Raw genomic sequence first — 19,230 nt, forward strand, 5'->3', positions numbered from 1 at the left:
TCAAGTCATTGGTCATATTTACATCCATTCATTTAAAAGCAAGATGAACACTAAGCTTCGCAGGAACCTAAGGGTACTAAGCTCTCCAGTAAACAGACTCCCTTGACAGGTAAGTTCATTTTCTACAATCTTAAAATGAAATTGCAGTTTTTTCTTAAATTTTCAGGAGCATGTTCATAACAATTGCTTTGTCACAGTGGAAAACACTGGTAATTTATAAAAGATTTATGAGCTTTCACACGCCTTTTGCTGACAGTTTCTTTTCAGCATGTTTCATAGATTGCCCAGCTATATGCAGTGTGGGGGAATGGAATGTCTGTAAGAAAAAAATCCCTCTTGACACATTTGATTCTGACTGGCTCAGACATGTCATAAGCAGGGCTTACACCGATCACAGTTTAATGCAATCTGTGTTGATTCACTGGAATATTTCAAGCCATCTTGACATTGTCCAACAAATATATACTCATTCTCAAAGGTCCACACTGATACAAATTTCAGATGCTGACACTTGTCTAATAAAGTCTTGTCGATAAATCAAGTCAAAGAGATAGATTATACTCAACTGTTCCAAAACAGGGAGCTGGAAAAACAAATACTTCTGGAGCCAGCACAGCGATGTGGCAACCATCATACTGGATCCCAGAACTCTCACACAGAGCAAACAATTGTCCCATAATGAGAGCAAAAGCTTTCAGAGGCAAAGAAGTGCATTATGTTTTAATACAACAGCTGCACTCTCACCACCTTACAATAATGTGAGGAGCATATGAATATTGATTATAAATAAAACTGTCATAATGCGCTTTTCCTTGCTCTTACACAGTAATGGTATAAAAAAAGCCAAGTGGAATAAAGGTAAATGTGATTTGGAGTTGGGATCTAACCTTTACCTGCCTTGTTGAACAGACTGCAGCACTTCGGCTTTTTGGAATTAACCAAAGCCGACACTGGCTAAGACAAACCAAACAACACTGTACTTCTATGCTGTATCATCAAACAGACAAGCCTTTAATTCAAACCTGTAAGCACTCCTCAACTCCATTTTGACAATTTGGATGTGCGACACTAATAAATATTTGGATATCTGTTGTCCTCTACTCTTTTAACTTTGTATCTGTTAGTGGGACACCACTGCTGTTTGACTAAAAGAATCAAAGAAAAAGCCTGCAAAGAGACCCCATGTCTGGTTATCTGCATTAAAGCATACATCCTTATCAATGCAATATATACTCATCTATTAAAAAAGGGACGTTTCAAAAAGTCAGCTTTTACCCCACTGGAAAGTGTACAGTAAATTGTAGTCACAACAGTGGAATTTCCACTAAAGGAATGCTATTTTTGACATTCAAATAATTTGAAATCTTCAATATGAATATATTTCTAATATAATCCAAACCCGAGACCAAGATCGTCACTGCGCAATGACATAAGGATGTAAAAACAGAACAATGTACGTCCGAAGTAGCCGAGTGAAAGCAGCACACTCTTATTGATTCTAATACTTTTTTCCATTAATATTTAACATCAGCAGAAAGCTATCACTCATAACACTGCTTAATATCTTTTTTTTTACAGACAGTGATTTTCAAAACGCTGAGCCTCTCTCTGTAAAATTCAATCAGTTTGACAAATGTGCATCTAATATCCGAAGGTGTCTTTCCCCTATTTTCGCCTCTAACCGAACGCATTTGGTTGGAACTGTATGCAGATTTCCTGATTGGCCAGTTTTGCTGAGAGGAAACAAAATAAAAGTGGTGGGAATTTTACAAGTACAATGTGTTACTCTCCACCATCCATTCCCAGGTATCCAGCTGTACAGTACTCCTGTGGACGTTTGCAGCATTCTTGTACATATTATGTGTATATCATGAATATAGGAATTCATGTGGAATGTGTAAATTTTATAGAACAGTTCCATAGTTTGCTACACTTAAAGTTTCCTATTTTGCTACATAAAATAGGTCAAATGACCGACATTTCATGGATTACATGAAACATCATTCTGATGCTGAATGAGCTAGTTAAGAGGCAGACTTCTGAAACACTGTTTTGCCCATGTTAAAGTTGGTTTAAATGCTGGCTTACTACAAGAACTCCTTATTCCCCATTGTTGTAACCATTCATGTGTACATCTCTGATCACAATACAATTAACATTACTAAGATAAGTGTTCTGGAAGTTGGTCTCTGTTATTGCAACAGTGGTGAACATAGTTTTGGACAGAGAAAATGCTACTCCACTGTTTCCTACTATAAAGTGATGCTTGCCCCGAACTTTGTAGAGAGGACTGTGCCTTATGGCCACTTAGTCCACATTATTTCCCTGGCTCGCAGCCTATATTGAATTTACTACCTAGCTAGCTAGTAGTAGTAGTATCAGAAATACTGGCACTGCTATGGATGTTTCTAGGCACTATGTGAATGTAATTTCAAGTAATCAATAAAACCTCTTACATTATTTCTAGGGCTGTCAACGTTAACACGTTAACGCTCGTTCGCGATTAATCGTTTGAACGCAAATTAATCATATTATCAAGGTTGACCGCAACTTCCCTCCATAATTCCAGCGCGGATATTTACCTGGCTGAATTACTGAAAGGTGTGGCAAACGCAGATGTGCTGAACGGCAAATTTCATTTAACTCTTTCGCATGTAACTTATTTGTTATGGTATGTAGCACGCGTGTTACCTTATATGGTTCACTATGTTTTCATTTGCGTTATTAAGTTTCTTATAGATTTCAGTTAGCATTTGCTATATTTTTACAGTTAAATCACTGTTTCCTCAAAGATAAAATTAGCTAGAATTTCTCCAATCTAGTGTTCTAATCGCACCAGTTTTAGCATATGCGCTAAACGGCTAATCACACCGGTGAGACCATATGCGTGAAAGGGTTAAAATGAAATTTGCCGTTCAGCACATCTGCATTTGCCACACCTTTCAGTAATTCAGCCAGGTAAATATCCGTGCTGGAATTACGAAGTTGCGGTCAAACTTGTTAAAGTTTGAAAGTAGACAGATGCCATTAACCTTATGTGCATCCAACAATGATTTTTAAGAAAATGATTAACAAAAATTCCATTTACCTGTGCTATATCAGGGAATATTGTCATGACCAAAACCCAAGTAGACGAACAGGAACAATGGGTTGTACCTAACCATTTTATTAAGTAGTAATAACACTCTCTCTCTCTCTCTCTCTCTCTCTCTCTCTCTCTCTCACACACACACACACACACACACACATACATACATACATACCCACACAGAATGAACACGAATACAAAGAGCATGAACATACACAACATGCACACATACAAACATACTGTATTTTTCATCCTTGTTTTACAGATCCTTTCCCAGGGGAAGAGCAGTGAGATGGAAACCTATTGGAGCTGTAAAATCTATTTCAACCTCCTCTTCGTGAGCCATACAACACAGGCCCATCTCTCAGGAACCACAAAACTAGGCCACGGCTTTCAAATTTCACCAAAGCCACATTCCTTCACAGGAGCCATTGGCAGACTTGTCAGCCTCTCCTAGTGGATTTCTCCCTGATCCCTGGCTTATTACTATTATAAGTGTCATATCCAAATATTATTGAAGGCAATTATATTAAAACCTGCAGTCACGTGTAACCGTAAAGTAGCATTATTGGCTTACTGGCTATTATTGGAATATTATTCCACTTATCTTCGCAAAAAATATGCTGCATGGTCCCAAAATAGCTGGTAGGATTTTGTTTACTATTTTAGAAATAAGCTGTGCTCCTGAAAAGGGTGGAAAAAGTCTGCAAGAGAACATTAATGATGCTAGAGCTTTAGAAATCACACAGATTTTCTCTACAACCATAAGCTTGATATACATTAAACTCCATTTACTCAATGGCACTTTTTGTATGGCATGGACAGTTACTGCATAAATTCAAACACAACACATATTTTGTACACAAATTCAGGAGAGAGACTGAGCATTGTTTTGAAAAGCATGTTAAAGCCTCTGTATGCATATGATCTATTCACAGATGAATAATTTCACAGACACCAGCCCTGCATCAATGATCACAATAAACATGAAATTGTTCAGATATGCACTTATCCAGTGGTTTCTGAGGGATATCACCCAAATTCCTTTTCAGCATTTCACACATCTAGTAGCACATATTTCAGAATGATAACAACTTTGTGGATGAGCATGCAGCATTTTTTCACTGGTGTTGGTTTCAAAACATATAAATTTACCTGCTACATAATGGTACCTAAATGCACCAGACCTATTAATTCTGACAGAAACATTCCTTTTCATAAGATGTTGTTAGTTAGAACAGTGGTTTAAGGATTAATACAAGGACTGAACCATGTACTTCAAGAGATCAAGTTACCACCACCACCACCATGACCACAACCAAAAATGCTGACAGGAAAAATGTCAGTCTTTGTCCATTGGCCAACACTGACTGTATGACACATAAACACCTGTCCGCCTTAATGGCATGTAACTTGCTTCTCACTATGATTAGGTAAGACCCCAGCCTGTTTTTTTTTTTCCAGATCAAAGCTGCACTGGAGCACTGCAGACTCACTTCACAGAATGCAGACTGGATGATATAGTAGGCTCAGTGAGCAGGACAAACCATCAGGATAATTAAAGATCAGTGCACTGGCACAGCATTGATCCAAAAAACAGGGCCCCTGAGACAAAGACCAGGGACCAGAAGCACAGGGTCTGCCCCACCCTCAAATAACCCCAAGGCATCTCAGATCAAGGAGTTAATACTGCCTTTCTACAGAGATCACAGATGGCAGACATGAAACCACAGCTGACGGCTGGCCGTGTTGGGAGAGCTGGCCAAACGCAGTGAGTGCTTTCAGGATACAGGATGGCACAGCACAACCAGATCCGTTTTTTTTTTTGTAGATTTTCAGAAATTTTAAAAACGTTTATATGGGATGGATACTACAGCCATTCTAAGCCTTACCATGAATCTAATCAAGCACGCAGTCATTAAGCCTCCATAGCTCCCAATGGTTCCACTCTCGGTCCACAGCCTCCAATAATACTGTGACTCCGGGGGGACAGACGCTACCTTGATGAAACTGTGATCTATACAGCCAGTGTGGGCCTATGGGAGAGAAATACTACTCCTTTTTTAATTGAGGTCAGATGCTGAAAGTTCAGCGCCTTCCAGTTTAATATGGAGTCATTGCCCCTGCTGCTTACTTCTCACGGACGACTTCAGCCATTGTCTGACCTGCGACTTCAGTACTTCATCACAGACACACCAGCTCCTCTGTGACATATAGCTTAGTGCATACATACCTCCTTTTCTACATATTTTCTTGCCGGGTTTCCTGGCACATTCCTTGGATATTCTTTTTACTGCAAAATGAATAGAAGACTAAAAAATAACATGGAGCTCCATCACATTCTGTCGGAGCATGCAACAGCGCTATCTAACTCAGTGACAATCATTAAAAAAAAAAAAAAAAAAAAGGCATCTGTTCTCTCGCTGTCTGGACTGTCATCAACCATCATCATAATATCTCTACACGCCCAACTCATTGTGTCTGCATACACAATGGACAGAATGATGGACTGTGGACGGTCTTTTGTGGGAAGGAGAGGCAGGGAGGAATCAGTTTCACCTGGATGGGTGTGTCGTGGGAGGAGAAGAGAGGAGAATACGAGTGACAGTGAACGTAGAAGAAAGATGCACACGCACACATGCGCACACACACGCGCACACACACACACATACACATACACATACACAGAAAAGTAGTGACATGCAAGTAGAGATCAAACAAAAACATGCACGTGTCATGCTTTTTTCATCTCTGGGATTAACAGTGGACATAAAAAGAAATATACCGAAAAAAATCCCTGTTACTCCCATGTACTCACCATCCTCTGTGGGGACGTATATGTTTAAGTAAAGGCAGTCCTCACTCTGGTCCTGAACATATGATGACACAATCTCGATGCTGTTAGTAAACCACACAGGAAGCATGACTTCAGGTAGCCTCCCCTCCTGGATGGTCTGGGGACAGACGGGAGCGAAATGGGTGGCGTTTCGTGTGCCGGACCACGAGGAGGGCGGCTCGGGGGGCTGGAAGCGTCTGTCTCCAATAGGAGGCGCCGCGTAGGGCACGCCCAAAAACTGGATAACGGGTCCCAGTATTTCGTTGTGGAGCTCCTTCTTGAACCCCCGCATCTTGCCGTAGTTGGTGGTCACCACCGGGTCTGCCTCGTCCAGAGTATCGGGGGCCACGGTGGCCACCTGAAGCGCCGTTGCCAAAATCCACAGGAAGTAGGGGAGGTCGGCGCCCAGCTGCGCACGCAGGCCCCTCCACGCGAGGCGCGGGCGCACGGGCCTCCGCGGCGGCATGCTCCCGCTGCCCACCCGCACCGCCTCCTCCACACCAGAGGAGGCGCTCCGCACCGGCGGCACTTAAAAACAAATCCTATTTATATCCACTCGCGGGACTTGGAGGTGCGGGCAATCAAATCGCAGAATGCTGAACTGTCAAAACTCTCAAAGGCTTTTTCACATGGCAAGTATTTCCCATCGATTTCACACGTATGGCGGCGGCATCCTTTATTCAGCACTATTCATCAGCCACATCCCTATCGACAATTACGTTTCCATCCCGGCAGCGTGAAAAGCGTGGCCATTTGCTGCAGGTTTTCAGCTGATAAATCAAATCCAGTTCAGCTGCAGGTCCATATCCTGTGGGAAAGAATGAAACGACTAATTAGATACAATATATGGGCAGAACAGGCTTCATTAGCTCCGGAACATTCAGACATTGGCGTGACAGCCCATCAATCACTCCAGGCTTACATAACCATTTATGCATTTATGAAAGAAGCACCTTCCTCTAAAACAGAGGTGGAATTCTTGACATCACATTTCATACAGGAGAGACTAACCAATTAAAATCCATTGTAACATATTGTATTTGGAGTTAGGTGAACTAGGAGTATGCTGGAACTCAAGGCAATTCAAAAAGAGGTTGTATTTAACCCATGAACAACAGGACTCAGTCCTCCCCCCCAATAGCATAATTGTCCTGAACTAACACAGTGACACCCTTACTCAGAGTCAGACATTAGGACAGCAGCTCCACTCAAGGGAGCAAAATGATACCATGACAGCAAAACAGACCAAACAAAAATGTGTGAATAACATTTTGAATGCAATTTAATTAAACTTTTCAGATTTTAGAGGAGGGTATGCCTAATTTTCTGAAAAAAGTTTCCTGTATTCGACAATTGTAGCAATGACTCATGCACAAGTGTGACGTCCAATTTTATACAAGTTACTGGGAGACAAACCCAGTGCTTCAATTATCCTTCAATGAAGCAACCCTAAAAATACTCTACGTCTCACTGGGTTGCCAAGTATTAAATTGATCGCTTCCTAACCCCACATTCCTGTGACGCTGTATGCTGTGTTACACACACATGAATAGAATACCTTGGGCTGCATCAAGGGCTTGTAAATAGAAAGACTCAGGGTCAGCTTTCAGGTGGTGTACTACCATTGCACCTTTGAGCAAAGTACTTACCCTGAATGACTTTAATACATATTCAATTTTACACAAACAACACATAAAATGCAAGTACAAAATGTCACCCTGACACCCAAAAAGCAAATAAAGCAGAATATGGACAAATGAACAAACAACACCGAGGCATTCTTAAAACTGCAGCTGTAGGTCTCCATATCAGTTATTAGTACATTGTAGCACTAAACTGTGAAACAGTATGTCATATCTGCCTCTGTAGCTCATCACAGTGAACAGCAGTTATGCATAACTCTGGTGCATGCGGGCTACAGTCCAATAGTCTTATCTGTGTTTACCCTGGTTTCCGGAGCCAGGGCTGATTAACCCACCAAATCCAATGGCTAATTCATCCAACTGGATAATGAACGGCTCAGCTGCAATGACAACCACTCACCTTTCAGGAGCTTACAACTGCAGCTTTGTACCTCTGACTTATATACCTCTGCTTTGTGTACCGTGCTGCATGAGGGAATTCAAAGCTAGAGGAGGCATGGCTTTTATTTTGATTCTAATGACAGTAGGCACAGTTCAGTTCATCAAGGTGGCATTCAATCCAGTCTATTCTTGTTGTCTGGTTTGGGCCCGTAGCCAAGCATTCTTAAGAATGGAGTACAAGAGAGCTCCCCAGTCAACATCAGCTTCCAATACATCTCTATCGATCACTTGTTTTTCATTTCACATTAAACATGTGTGGTTCAAAATAAGATAAAAGCAATATTATTGCTGAAGTATTGTAAGATAGTGTTGACTGGGGAGTGCAGGTGCTTGTATTGAAAATATGTTGGAATTGTGGAATTGTTGCTGTTCTCTGCTGGCATCATAATGGAACAGGTGGAATTCAACGTGCAGTGGAGTTCACCATATTACACATATCAGTGGTGCCTACTTGTCTTGCTGATCCAATGATCCCCAAAGCTTTAGAGATGCTTCTCAAGCTGCAGCTGCTGGACACTAGGAACAATAGGTGATACAATTCTCCAGCTAATCGACAGCTCCAATGACCTACAGCCTGGCATGAAAACCAGAAACCTCAGGATCCATACTGAGCACTAACAGATTCAATGGCAATCCCTAACAGCTACAGGTCAGACAATGCCACGCACTCCTTATTGTAAGAATAGTTGCAGCAAGCACCTCCTTTCCCTGAAACCAACACAATTGCTGCTGAAGACCAATGATCTCTAACCTCACCCCAAAAACCTACTAATGAATAGCAATGATATGCAGTACAGCCAGATTCTCCCACATAAGAGCAGCTAAGGATTGATAGTGCACAACCTGAACGCAACTCCTTGCTATTTTATTAAAGGAAGTCATTTTCAATCTTAATGATCTAATATGCATTAGCCTTATATGTCGATCATGAGCACTACACTCCATACACTGATTGATGGCTTTAGTTATCTCTGTCACCTTTTCCTATGTGAAACAGTACAAACAACACATCATAGTCTGATATAGTGTTTTAATTTTTGCAAGGGTCTCATAATTGAAATTACGTTTAGGGGAGGAACACCCCAAAGCTGCACACTCATCTGTAATCTCTGCAATCATATAAATTGCATTAGTTCAACTTTAGTAACCACATGCTTTTTCCAGAAAACCACACTCAAAAATACTCTCAATGGCATTCAGATAATCAAACCAGTACAAGGGAATAAATAACATATTATACAGACTTATTACTGAAAGTGAGATTCTGACTGTATATCCATTAGTGCTGTGCAGAGTAAACAATATGAATCAAAATCACAGAATTGCTTCACATGTTGATGGGACTGCAGTTATCTATGGTTTACCCGGATAAGGTACAGTTATTTTTGCACTCTTCCTGCACGCAAAACTGTTTTTGAAGTACTGTGTTAGCTGTGATTATACGCCTGATACAAGCAATCATTTTCACTCACATGAGGCAGGTGTAAAGAATATTTTTTCACACCTGACGCACACATTCACTTCACACCTTCCAAAAATAGCTCCATAATAAGCTTACAAAATCAGACATCAGAATTTGTTCATGAGCTCAATTTCTCTTTTCACTTACAGATGCCATTACTGATGTTGGGTTCTGTGAATTCCATGACTGTCTAGAAAAATCAGCATGTGAAACACCTTTACTATTACTAGACTAAGGGGCTACACTGCTACAGTAGGCATTACTCGCTACCAAATCAAACGAAACTAAAGAAAAGGAAATATTTGTTATGTTGGGAGTTCATATCATACTGTAAAATGTTTTTTTGAAAGGCAATAAAATGATGAATGTAAACAGTACAGCTTTTTCAAGTTTCAGAGGTTCTTTTTCAAGGTTTCCAATCTAAATATTACCCAAGCGAAAGTGTATCTGTTGCAGTGCATTTTTACAGATGTACTGTCACAGGGTGCATTTTCAAAGTGGAAGCAAAAAAAAACAGAAAACTCAGACCCAAAAAACAACAGAAAAAGCCTGTCTTTGTCTTTCTGTTGACCTTATTTACTGCGTGGGTTTATTTATCCTTCATTAGCCTTTTTTCCCAAGCAATACCAGGAAACACTTCGCCAAAAAATGTACAGTTTTAAGTGTTTATCTTTTCCCTCTTTGTTTATTAAAAGGTCTATCCTTAAGGTACAGAAAATAAAAAATTATGAAATCATGAAAAAGAAAACAAACATTGAAATTAGTGCTTGCCTTTTTCAGATTTTGCACCTTGCAAATCTTGACACAAACATGACACTACCTACGCAATCGCTATGCCTGTGGCCTAAACATTACAACAGATTACAATAGAAAGCTCTACAAAGAACATGACTGTAATGTTTGTTTTTTAGCTTATTTTTCAACCCTGTATTCAAGAGGTTGCAAGAAATTATTAGTGACAATACTATACTACAATACTACAAGCTCACATGCAGGTTGTGCCATGACAGACAGCTTGGTATCATCCTCAGAATCTGTTTTTATCTCATGTCCTGTACATAATGACATAAATATAATCTTTTGCTTTCCAGCACATTACTGTTTTTTGAATGGAAGACATGCTTTAAAAATGTGTATTAAAATGTATTAAAATAAAAAAATACATATAAGCTTACACTGATGAAAAAGTCATATTAATTAAAAATGTGTTTGATACAGCATGTGAGCAAGCAGAGATCTGAAATCTTAGGTACATGTGCTAGACAATACTCTAAAGCATAGTAAAACAATAATGACTGTTCAGTTGGGACAAAAACAAGTGGATGCCTCAGTTCTTCACCGCAGACCAGACATGAAGTGGATCTTCTGACAGCACTTTCTAGCAGAGCCTTCCAGAAGTCACTACAGATACATCCCTAAACAGACGGATGGCTACCGCTGCTTGACCAGTCTGTGGAGTGAAAATTCCGCAAGAGAGTCAGTCCCTTAGTCTCACACCTTTAGAACTGCTAGGTGCTGACCGATCGATCCAGCGCCTGCACACTTCTGCTACCAAAGGGACTGTGACACTCGTGGCAGCGAGCCAACCGAACGGAATCAATCAGTTTCCACTCTGCACAAAATGAAAGTCCACCAAGGCAGTTAGCCCATCTCTCACTTCAAGTCCCCATAAACACTGCTCTATTTTTTTTCTTGTTCCTTTGAAAGCGACCAACAAAGACACAGTGAATGGTGACCAGTGAGCTACAAAACAGGGGGGAACTTACCTTTATTATCTAACAATAGACTCCTTTTTTACTTGTTCATATCTAATGTGGTCATTCTGCATGAAAAGAATTTAGACACAATGGGAAAGAAATTGTTTTAAGGACTACTTCACTCTCTTTGTTACAATCAAAATGATTTAAAATGAAGTAATACAATGCACAAAAGTAATGCTACCATGTAATATGTATAACAAACCAAAAATAAATTAGCTGCTGGTGGTTGACCCTTACTTAATCCAAACACAGTTAACAATTAATAGTTGGAAAGGTTAACTAAAAAAAGGTTAAGGATCATTTTCGATTTAATAATACGGCATTGGCTGCTGTATTTGTTGTTCGCTGGTCATCAGTTTTCAGTCTGCCCTGCCAACTGGTATTTACAAGGACAAGGTGAGAGTTCAAGCTTAGAGAGCAAGTAAAGGCCTTAAACTCCTTTAGAGCATAGTTTCAACAAATTCAGCACATAATTAGTTAGCCTACAGGTAACGAGAAAGGGCTTATATGAGGAAGGTCAACTTTCTAATTCAGTCATTTCTCATGAAACTCAAGAGCATTTACGACTATAGCTTTTATAGCCTTTTAACACCACCACCACATTGTTATAGTTCTATGTGAAAAAAATGAAAGATGTGACAGATATACCAGAAGTGACTGAAAATGATATAGTTTCATCATCAAACAGAAAACACACATAACACAGTAGTTGTTTTCACATACCATCTCATATTGTCTTCCTAGTTAGAAGGATATGGTATGCTACATTATTCAGATCATGAACCAAAAACCAAAATGGGTTTAAGTTCAACAAAAATGGGCTTAATCTTGCAAGTAGGTACATTATAGAGTCACTGATTGGCCGTATAACAGGTAACTTCAAAATTTGGATCATTCATACCGAAAGCAACCACCACAACAATCACATATTTTCCTGGGCGACTTAATTTATTATTATTATTCAAAATCAATCAGCTCTGTTCACCTGCTATGCTACCTAACAGAAAAGAGATGCCGTAGAGAAAACAAAACCTGCATGGCAGGAGTAACTCTAGGTTGTCTCTTGAGCTCGGCTGGTTTCTGAGCTCAAACTCATGGTTCATAAAATGTCCTGAAATCCATGACACCTCGGCAGCTTGTCACTGTGTGGTGTGCTGTGCCGCATCCCACTGAGAAAAGCAGGCCATACTGGCTACTGAATAGTCAGGACACAATTCATGACAACAGAGAATACCAGTGGCTGCAGCATGACTCCATTATAAATCAAATAATCTCAATTCAAAGAATGCTCCTTTCAGCAGAGAGGCTCCAAGGTTCAGACCGCACCAGCAGTTTGTCTCGTTGTAGAGAGGGACACAATACCTTTTTTCTGTCACAACAGGAACAGCTGAAGAAAAGGCTTTGTTTAAGGGGAAGTAGACCTCAAACAATAATATTATTAAGTCTTTTCTTAGAAGCAGAGAAATCTCTCACTGGTTTCTAATCTTTAGTTCCAGAAAGTGAGACGAGTAAGGCTAAGTGAGCTCTGACTGCTTGCAACAAAGTACAAGTGAGCATTTTTCGTAATATGAGCGCATCAGTCACTTTTAGGTCCATATATATTACAAATGGCTGCATTGAACTGAGAATACTTCAGTATGTTTTGAGTATTTCAGTTGAAACAGACATCAGCCGTCCTGATCTCTGCCTCCAGCCCACAGCACATAAAGAGAGTTAGTTTGAGCTTTTTCTATCTATTGAAATGAGAACTGCATCTTGAGGTGTCCACACATTTGACCAAGAAGCTACCACAGAAATTTCTAAGTAGCTAATTGTCCTGAATGATGAAAAGACTTCCAAGATGCATTTCTAGAGTTGTTAAGGAGAGAAATGCATACACTTATCAGACTGCAGGGTAATTTTACTTTCAGTCCAATCCTGCATGACCGAAGTTCACATTTTGAGTAGAGCAGCCCATGACTGATGTTTACCTGCCAGCAACCTGTCAAAGCAAACACAAGACTTCTGGGAGGTGACAAGAGAAAAACCATTCCATTCTCCATAATTTTAGCCATTACACTACAGACCACACCATGAAGTTTGAAAAGGGTCCTCCTGAACAACAAATGCAGTACAAATGCACGCAGCTGCCTCAGTGACATAACGTATGGGACCCATAAAACCAAGGCTGTAGGTTTAAGCTTAGGTGGAACACTGCAGTTGTACTCGGCAATGAGGCACTTAACCCAGAATGCTTTAGTAACCATCCAGATGCATAAATTAACAGCATGTGGAAAAATAAGCTATGTGTATTACCACAACAACAACAACAATAATAATTATATATATATATATATTAATATTATAACAAATTACTTCATAACATTATGCTATTTTAGCACTGTATGTTTTGGTTGTCATTTGTTGCTTGCATGCAAACCCATCAAAACAACTCAGCTGATGCAGTTGAAGAGATTTTGCTGTTATACATGATCTCAGCTGCCTTGCTATGCAGATTCAGTGGCGTTTGAGGGCTTGGTGTCAGGGCATGTACAGAGGATCGAAAGACTCCAGCAATCTCTGAAATTTGACCGTTACTGAGAGCTTAAGATGTAACAGGTGTACAGAAACAATCAATGTACATATGGGTAACGTATCCCTGTGTCACAAACGGCCACGAGCCCTTTAAAACAGAGACGTTTTCCCCAATTCCAGACATAGTCTCAACAGAGGGCAGGCCGTAGTTAAAAGCAGCAATAGAAAAATCCACACATGAATGATATAACTACCTCCTGCTGACCGTATTTACTGCTTTTCTGTTTGACTGAATACATTGAATGAACGAATGAACGAAATCATCATTGAATCACTGTGTACTATTACATTTAAAACAAATTAAAACAGCCTTCGAATTTGTAATCGCCTTTGATGGCATTTGACTCTACAAATTAGCAATCGTAGGCTAGTATACCTTCATGTTTATCGAGTACTCGAGACTATGGCATTCTGAACTTCTCATTTACACTGGTTTCACAACACAAATCTATTAACGCAAGTTTGGAACGCAAGTAGTATATCATACGTCTGTAATTGCTTTCAAAACAGAACGTTTCATATACAACAGTTTTCTTTCGAACATACGTATTTTCATATTAGAAGGTGCAGTGCCTTCTACTCCATAGTTAATGTTAAAAGTCAGCTCATTAAATAAGAACTGTAATACGTTTCAGTATTTGTAATTAAGAGTGGCCATTTTTGTCCAACAAAGAGGTGTCCTCTAGTTTGCTTGGGGAACGACTTATAATTAGCTTACATCTCTGGGGGAAACAGGTAATAATGGTGCCTATTTGAATTCCACTTTGCAGCATGACTGAAAGTAACACAGATTCATGCATGCTCTGAAAAGCAGTATTTACATATTGAACCAATAATAGGTACGAGAGAAGCATAACTGTGTTTCAGATATATTTTAATATATTCAAAGCTTCTCCGGTGCACTTCCTTTCTAAATGTTTAAAACAGCACAGTGCCTTAAAGAAGAGAGACATACCTTGTGATTGTCGTCGTGGTCACAGTAAAGACATCCCCGGTTCATTCTTTTAAAAACCAACGCAGTAAAATAAATTCGTAACTTTGATGCAGGCTATTCAATCAAATGTTTCGCATTCTACAAAACAGCACATTCAGGGAAAGGAAAACGTAAATCGATTATTCTATCTCTCCGTCAATCTAACTATGCTAATTTGACTAACAGTCCACCGACATGCAGAACAGTAGATGAATACGCATGAAAAATATTCAGATTAATTGTTACAAACCAATGCGCATGCCTGAAATAGATTGACAAACTTCCGTTACTAAGAAAATCTTGACATATATTTACCGTCAAACTTGATCCCAAGCTGTTTCGTCAAACATATTTCTTCCTTGCCATGTCCTGTATATCAAACCTGCATCGGTTCTTCTCTTCCCAGACACAAGAACAGCAACCCAGAATGACAAAATCGCATAGAACTCGGAGACCGAGACAGCCATTCTAAGTTTGAGGTTATCGCATTGTCCTTTCCACAGTTCATAATTCTAAGAGCCACTGCAATCTTAAAAACAGAAATAAACAAACTAGTTCTCCTGCTGTTTGGATTGGCTAAACCATGGTAACGGTAGTGCAAAATGTTCGTCTTCGTTTTAGTCCCAAAGCTGATTTTATTTTTAAACTATCCTCCTTTACGTAGTTAAATGACGATAATGACCATCTACACGTGAGTCTAGATGCATTGCCTTTGAAAATGACGAGATCCCCCCTCTCCTCGCAATACAGAGCATGAACTGGACTGCCGACCAAAACGGACCGAAGGTTCGCCTAGTGGTCTTCTGAAGAACTTCAATTTAAAACACATCTTACTAGACAAAGACCGTGTATGGTTCTTGTGAAAGTCTTCAAACGCATTCCACATGGTTTATTTGCATCTGATAATGTTCATTTTTCTTTTGTTCCTAAACTGAGACTTAAATCTGTGTGGTAGCATCGCTCACACTCTTATTTGCGAATAGAGCCGAAGGCAACCTTAAACACTACCGCCGAGTCGTTTAGGCGTATTACTATTAGTATGGCATTGCTTGTAAATAAATTGACATAGCCAACGGTTATGCGAACAGCTGGCTTTGTGGGCGAAACATGCAATCTGAGCGTATGTGTTTTATCTATCCATCTATCTAGCACAGAGCAGCAAAGTCAAAACGGTGCAGATATCAGAATCCCATTAGGAAGAAAAGAACGCATATAAATAGGGAGAGTAAAAAATTTCAGATGTCTGAAACTTGGTAGCAATTGATGCGACGGGTGCAACTAGCGTGCACACGAGTAAGATAGACCCCTTTTTTGTAACCAGGCCTGATATTTCAGCATTGGCTAACTTAAGTAATACACCGAATTACAAAAGACTTCAGGAAATGAAGGTATATATCTAAAGGTCAAATCGTTCTCGTCAGTGAAATTATTTTTTGGTCAAAAGAATAACAGCTCCCTGAGATGTTGAGAAGTGAACTTTTCACAAAATATGGGACCATAAAACAAATATGGTACTTGCACCAAACCAGGTTAAGATTCATTTTATTCAACAATAATCTCCTGGGTACTGTCAGAGACCAGTCTTCCATTTCAGCACAGGTTGTGACACTTCACGTCTGTCCTGTGCAATGCTGTAATACTGAAATGATTTCCCAGTTTAAATCGAGTGTGGCGTCCTCTGCCAAGCCTGTAAGACAAAAGGTGTCCTCTAAGAATTTATGACAGCAGTCAAAAGCATCCTATCTTAAGGATATTCCACAAGCACTTTTTGTCTATACCTTATGTGCAATGTTTCAGTAATTAATGCCAATAATGAATAAGGATGATATTCAAGTACTAATCTAAAATCATTACAGGTGTGCATCCTTAAGATATACTGAGCTGGTATACATAAAGATGATTTTAGAGGTGATTTGTGTCAAGAATTTAAAAGCAATGTACCAAATGACTTCCTCTCTTCCATCCCACATAAATGGTGCTTTTAAATAAGCATCCCTCAAAAACATGGGGCTCTCTCTGTTCAGTATTATTATGTCACAATTTATTCCAGACATCTGAATCCAAATGACACATTTTATCGCATACAGCTAGGTACTCAATTGAATATGCAACTTTCATGTCAAGGCACTTGACCTGGGCAAAAACCTATGTCTGGATTTTTGAATATGTTGTATAATCAAAGACAGATGAAAAACTGGTCACTACTATACCTTCTTTAAGCATATGCAGTATCCTAGTAAATATTACCTTAACAGTAGGATGAGCTGATGTTAAAAAAAAAACATCAACACAATGGTTCCTTCTGGATAGTCATTCCCACAGTCAAACTACATTATTTGTCTCATTACAGCTTGATATTGCTCACTCAAAGAACACACGGCAGTGCCACACCAAGTATGTGAATATGTAACCTCTCAGTCATCAGCCCATTTCACAAGATACAACAATGCATTGTTGAGAGAACTTTATCTACATCCTGTCTTATATCTTTAAGATCTCAGATCATTCTGCGTGGGAAAAAAAAGCTGCTTCAAGATTTATCAGCTTCAGACTAAGACTTTATTCAGTGTGATTTTTTTTTTAACATAGGTACATGCCCCTCCCTGTGATTGTCAATTCAGACAAATTATCCCATAACTGCAGCCCACACAGGAACCCTGCCAAGTTCCCAAAAAACAAATCAGATGATCTCCCTAAGATGCAGCCAATTCAGCATGTGCACTGTATCTGGAGCGTGCCAATTGCAAACTAACCCGGCCCATATGGAGAGCAAAGCGGAGAGAAACAGCTGAAAGGTCTACTCGGCATTTATGGAGGAGGGAGGGGAAAAAAAAGTAGTGAAAAAGAACTCCAGCTGCTGCATCCCCTCTTTTAATGCCACCGCCATTCAAAGGCGCTGTTATCGTTCAAACTGTGCATTTTTCCAACACAAAGTGGGACAAAAGCGCTGGCAGATGTTCAGGGAGACGCGCCGAAGCTCTGGATGCGAGGCGCGCGTCACATGCCTCCGTAGCCTGAAGTTGGACACCCCGTGCCAAGCAGACGGCGCGGTAATAACTGCAACTGCTCCCGGCCTCGGGGAAAAGGCTCTTGGGAGTTGTCACGGCTGTAAATTCCCACTTCTCCACAGCCGCCCAGCGCTAGTGCTATCCAGCCAAGGCCTGGCTATAAATAACCCCTCCCGGCAAATGCGCTGGCAGCCTTTTGCCAACTCATCCAGTCTACATGTACCTGCTGTAATGCTACCATTGGGCCCCCAAGGCATGCAAGAGCTGCCAGGGCAGGGCATCACCCCACCTGCTTGGAAGATAGATCCAGTGTTCTCATGGGCTAGGGAAAGATGCCAGTTTGTATTTAAATCAATGCCTCCTCATCAGATCAACCTAAAACACAGTGGCAACCCTCTTAGCTACTGCCCAAAGCATACTAACAATACAGACTTAGCAGGCCGATCAGTCCTTTAGACTAATTCAAACCTTGGAATAAATCCCAGTGTGAACTACAAACTCTTGCTGCAATTACAAGAAGCCTCTCATGACAGGTGGAGCAATGCATTCATTTTATGTGAAAGCAATCCTGTAAACACCATCTTAAAGCCCTGGCACAATGAGGTCCTAAAACTAGCCAATGATTTCCACATAAGTGCAGCACAAAACTGGCATTTTGAGTCAGCAACACTTTTTCTTCAACATATTCAATGTTCCAAAGGTTACTTTTTCACCCAAATGGTTTTGAATCAGTCTCTTATGAATTGGATTTCAGCATCAGCATCTCACATTTAATCCACATTTTGTTTCAGTTTTGTGCTGTTATCTGTTATTATGCCTAATAACCTGTATTGTAAATCACCCTTGGATAAGGGTCTCTGCCAAATTACTTTTTTCTTTCCTCGGTTCAGGATACTTTTCTGGTCTAACAAATTACTTTCAAAGACTGTCTGGCAACAGAATCTTTCAGTATTTTATTGTTGTTGGTGGTATGACTATCACCCATTTCTTAGACATGAAATACCCTTCTCCAGCAGACCATTGGAACATACAAGTGCGCAGAGTAGAACACCTAAAGGAAATCCTACCCAGATGAGGCAGAATATTTAATAAACAGAAAAACTGTAACCAGTTTGTCTACAAAAATGTATGTAAATTGTTTAACATTAGACTGCAGCACTGCAGTGTGTACTAAACTGTGCCACACTTGAGCCACTGTTTTGAAGTGGCTCTGGTGCTTAACAAAAGCCTAAAGCTACAAGGATGTGCCAACAGACAGTGCGTACAGCTACTAAACTATGAATCGCTTCATGTGGAAGTGAAGCACAACACATAATTAGATGTTTAAAAAACGACATTCCACTAAAGCTGTTTCCTTTTCGGGGGGTGGGGGGAGGGGACTGTATTTAGCAAATATGTGTATTGCATTGAGACACAATGCATGAAGATACTAATATTTTCAGCCC

At 40.0% G+C, this 19,230-nt stretch overlaps 1 protein-coding gene across 4 annotated transcripts in view; it reads right to left on the reverse strand.

Moving 5' to 3' along the window:
* LOC118795753 (neuroligin-1-like) overlaps window positions 1–19,230 on the reverse strand; it is a 159,814-nt gene that overhangs the window by 119,768 nt on the left and 20,816 nt on the right. For 2 of the 4 annotated variants that reach the window (XM_036554463.1, XM_036554466.1), the window contains exon 2: window positions 5,907–6,732. In XM_036554463.1, the coding sequence (XP_036410356.1) occupies window positions 5,907–6,390 (484 nt within the window). In that variant the 5' untranslated portion in view covers window positions 6,391–6,732. Of the gene's footprint in view, window positions 1–5,906; window positions 6,733–14,759; window positions 14,806–15,092; window positions 15,160–19,230 lie in introns of those variants that run through there. The other 2 variants (XM_036554465.1, XM_036554464.1) reach the window with 2 other exon arrangements.

The sequence above is a fragment of the Megalops cyprinoides genome, chromosome 20 (genome assembly GCF_013368585.1).
Source record: "Megalops cyprinoides isolate fMegCyp1 chromosome 20, fMegCyp1.pri, whole genome shotgun sequence".
Lineage (NCBI taxonomy): Eukaryota > Metazoa > Chordata > Actinopteri > Elopiformes > Megalopidae > Megalops > Megalops cyprinoides.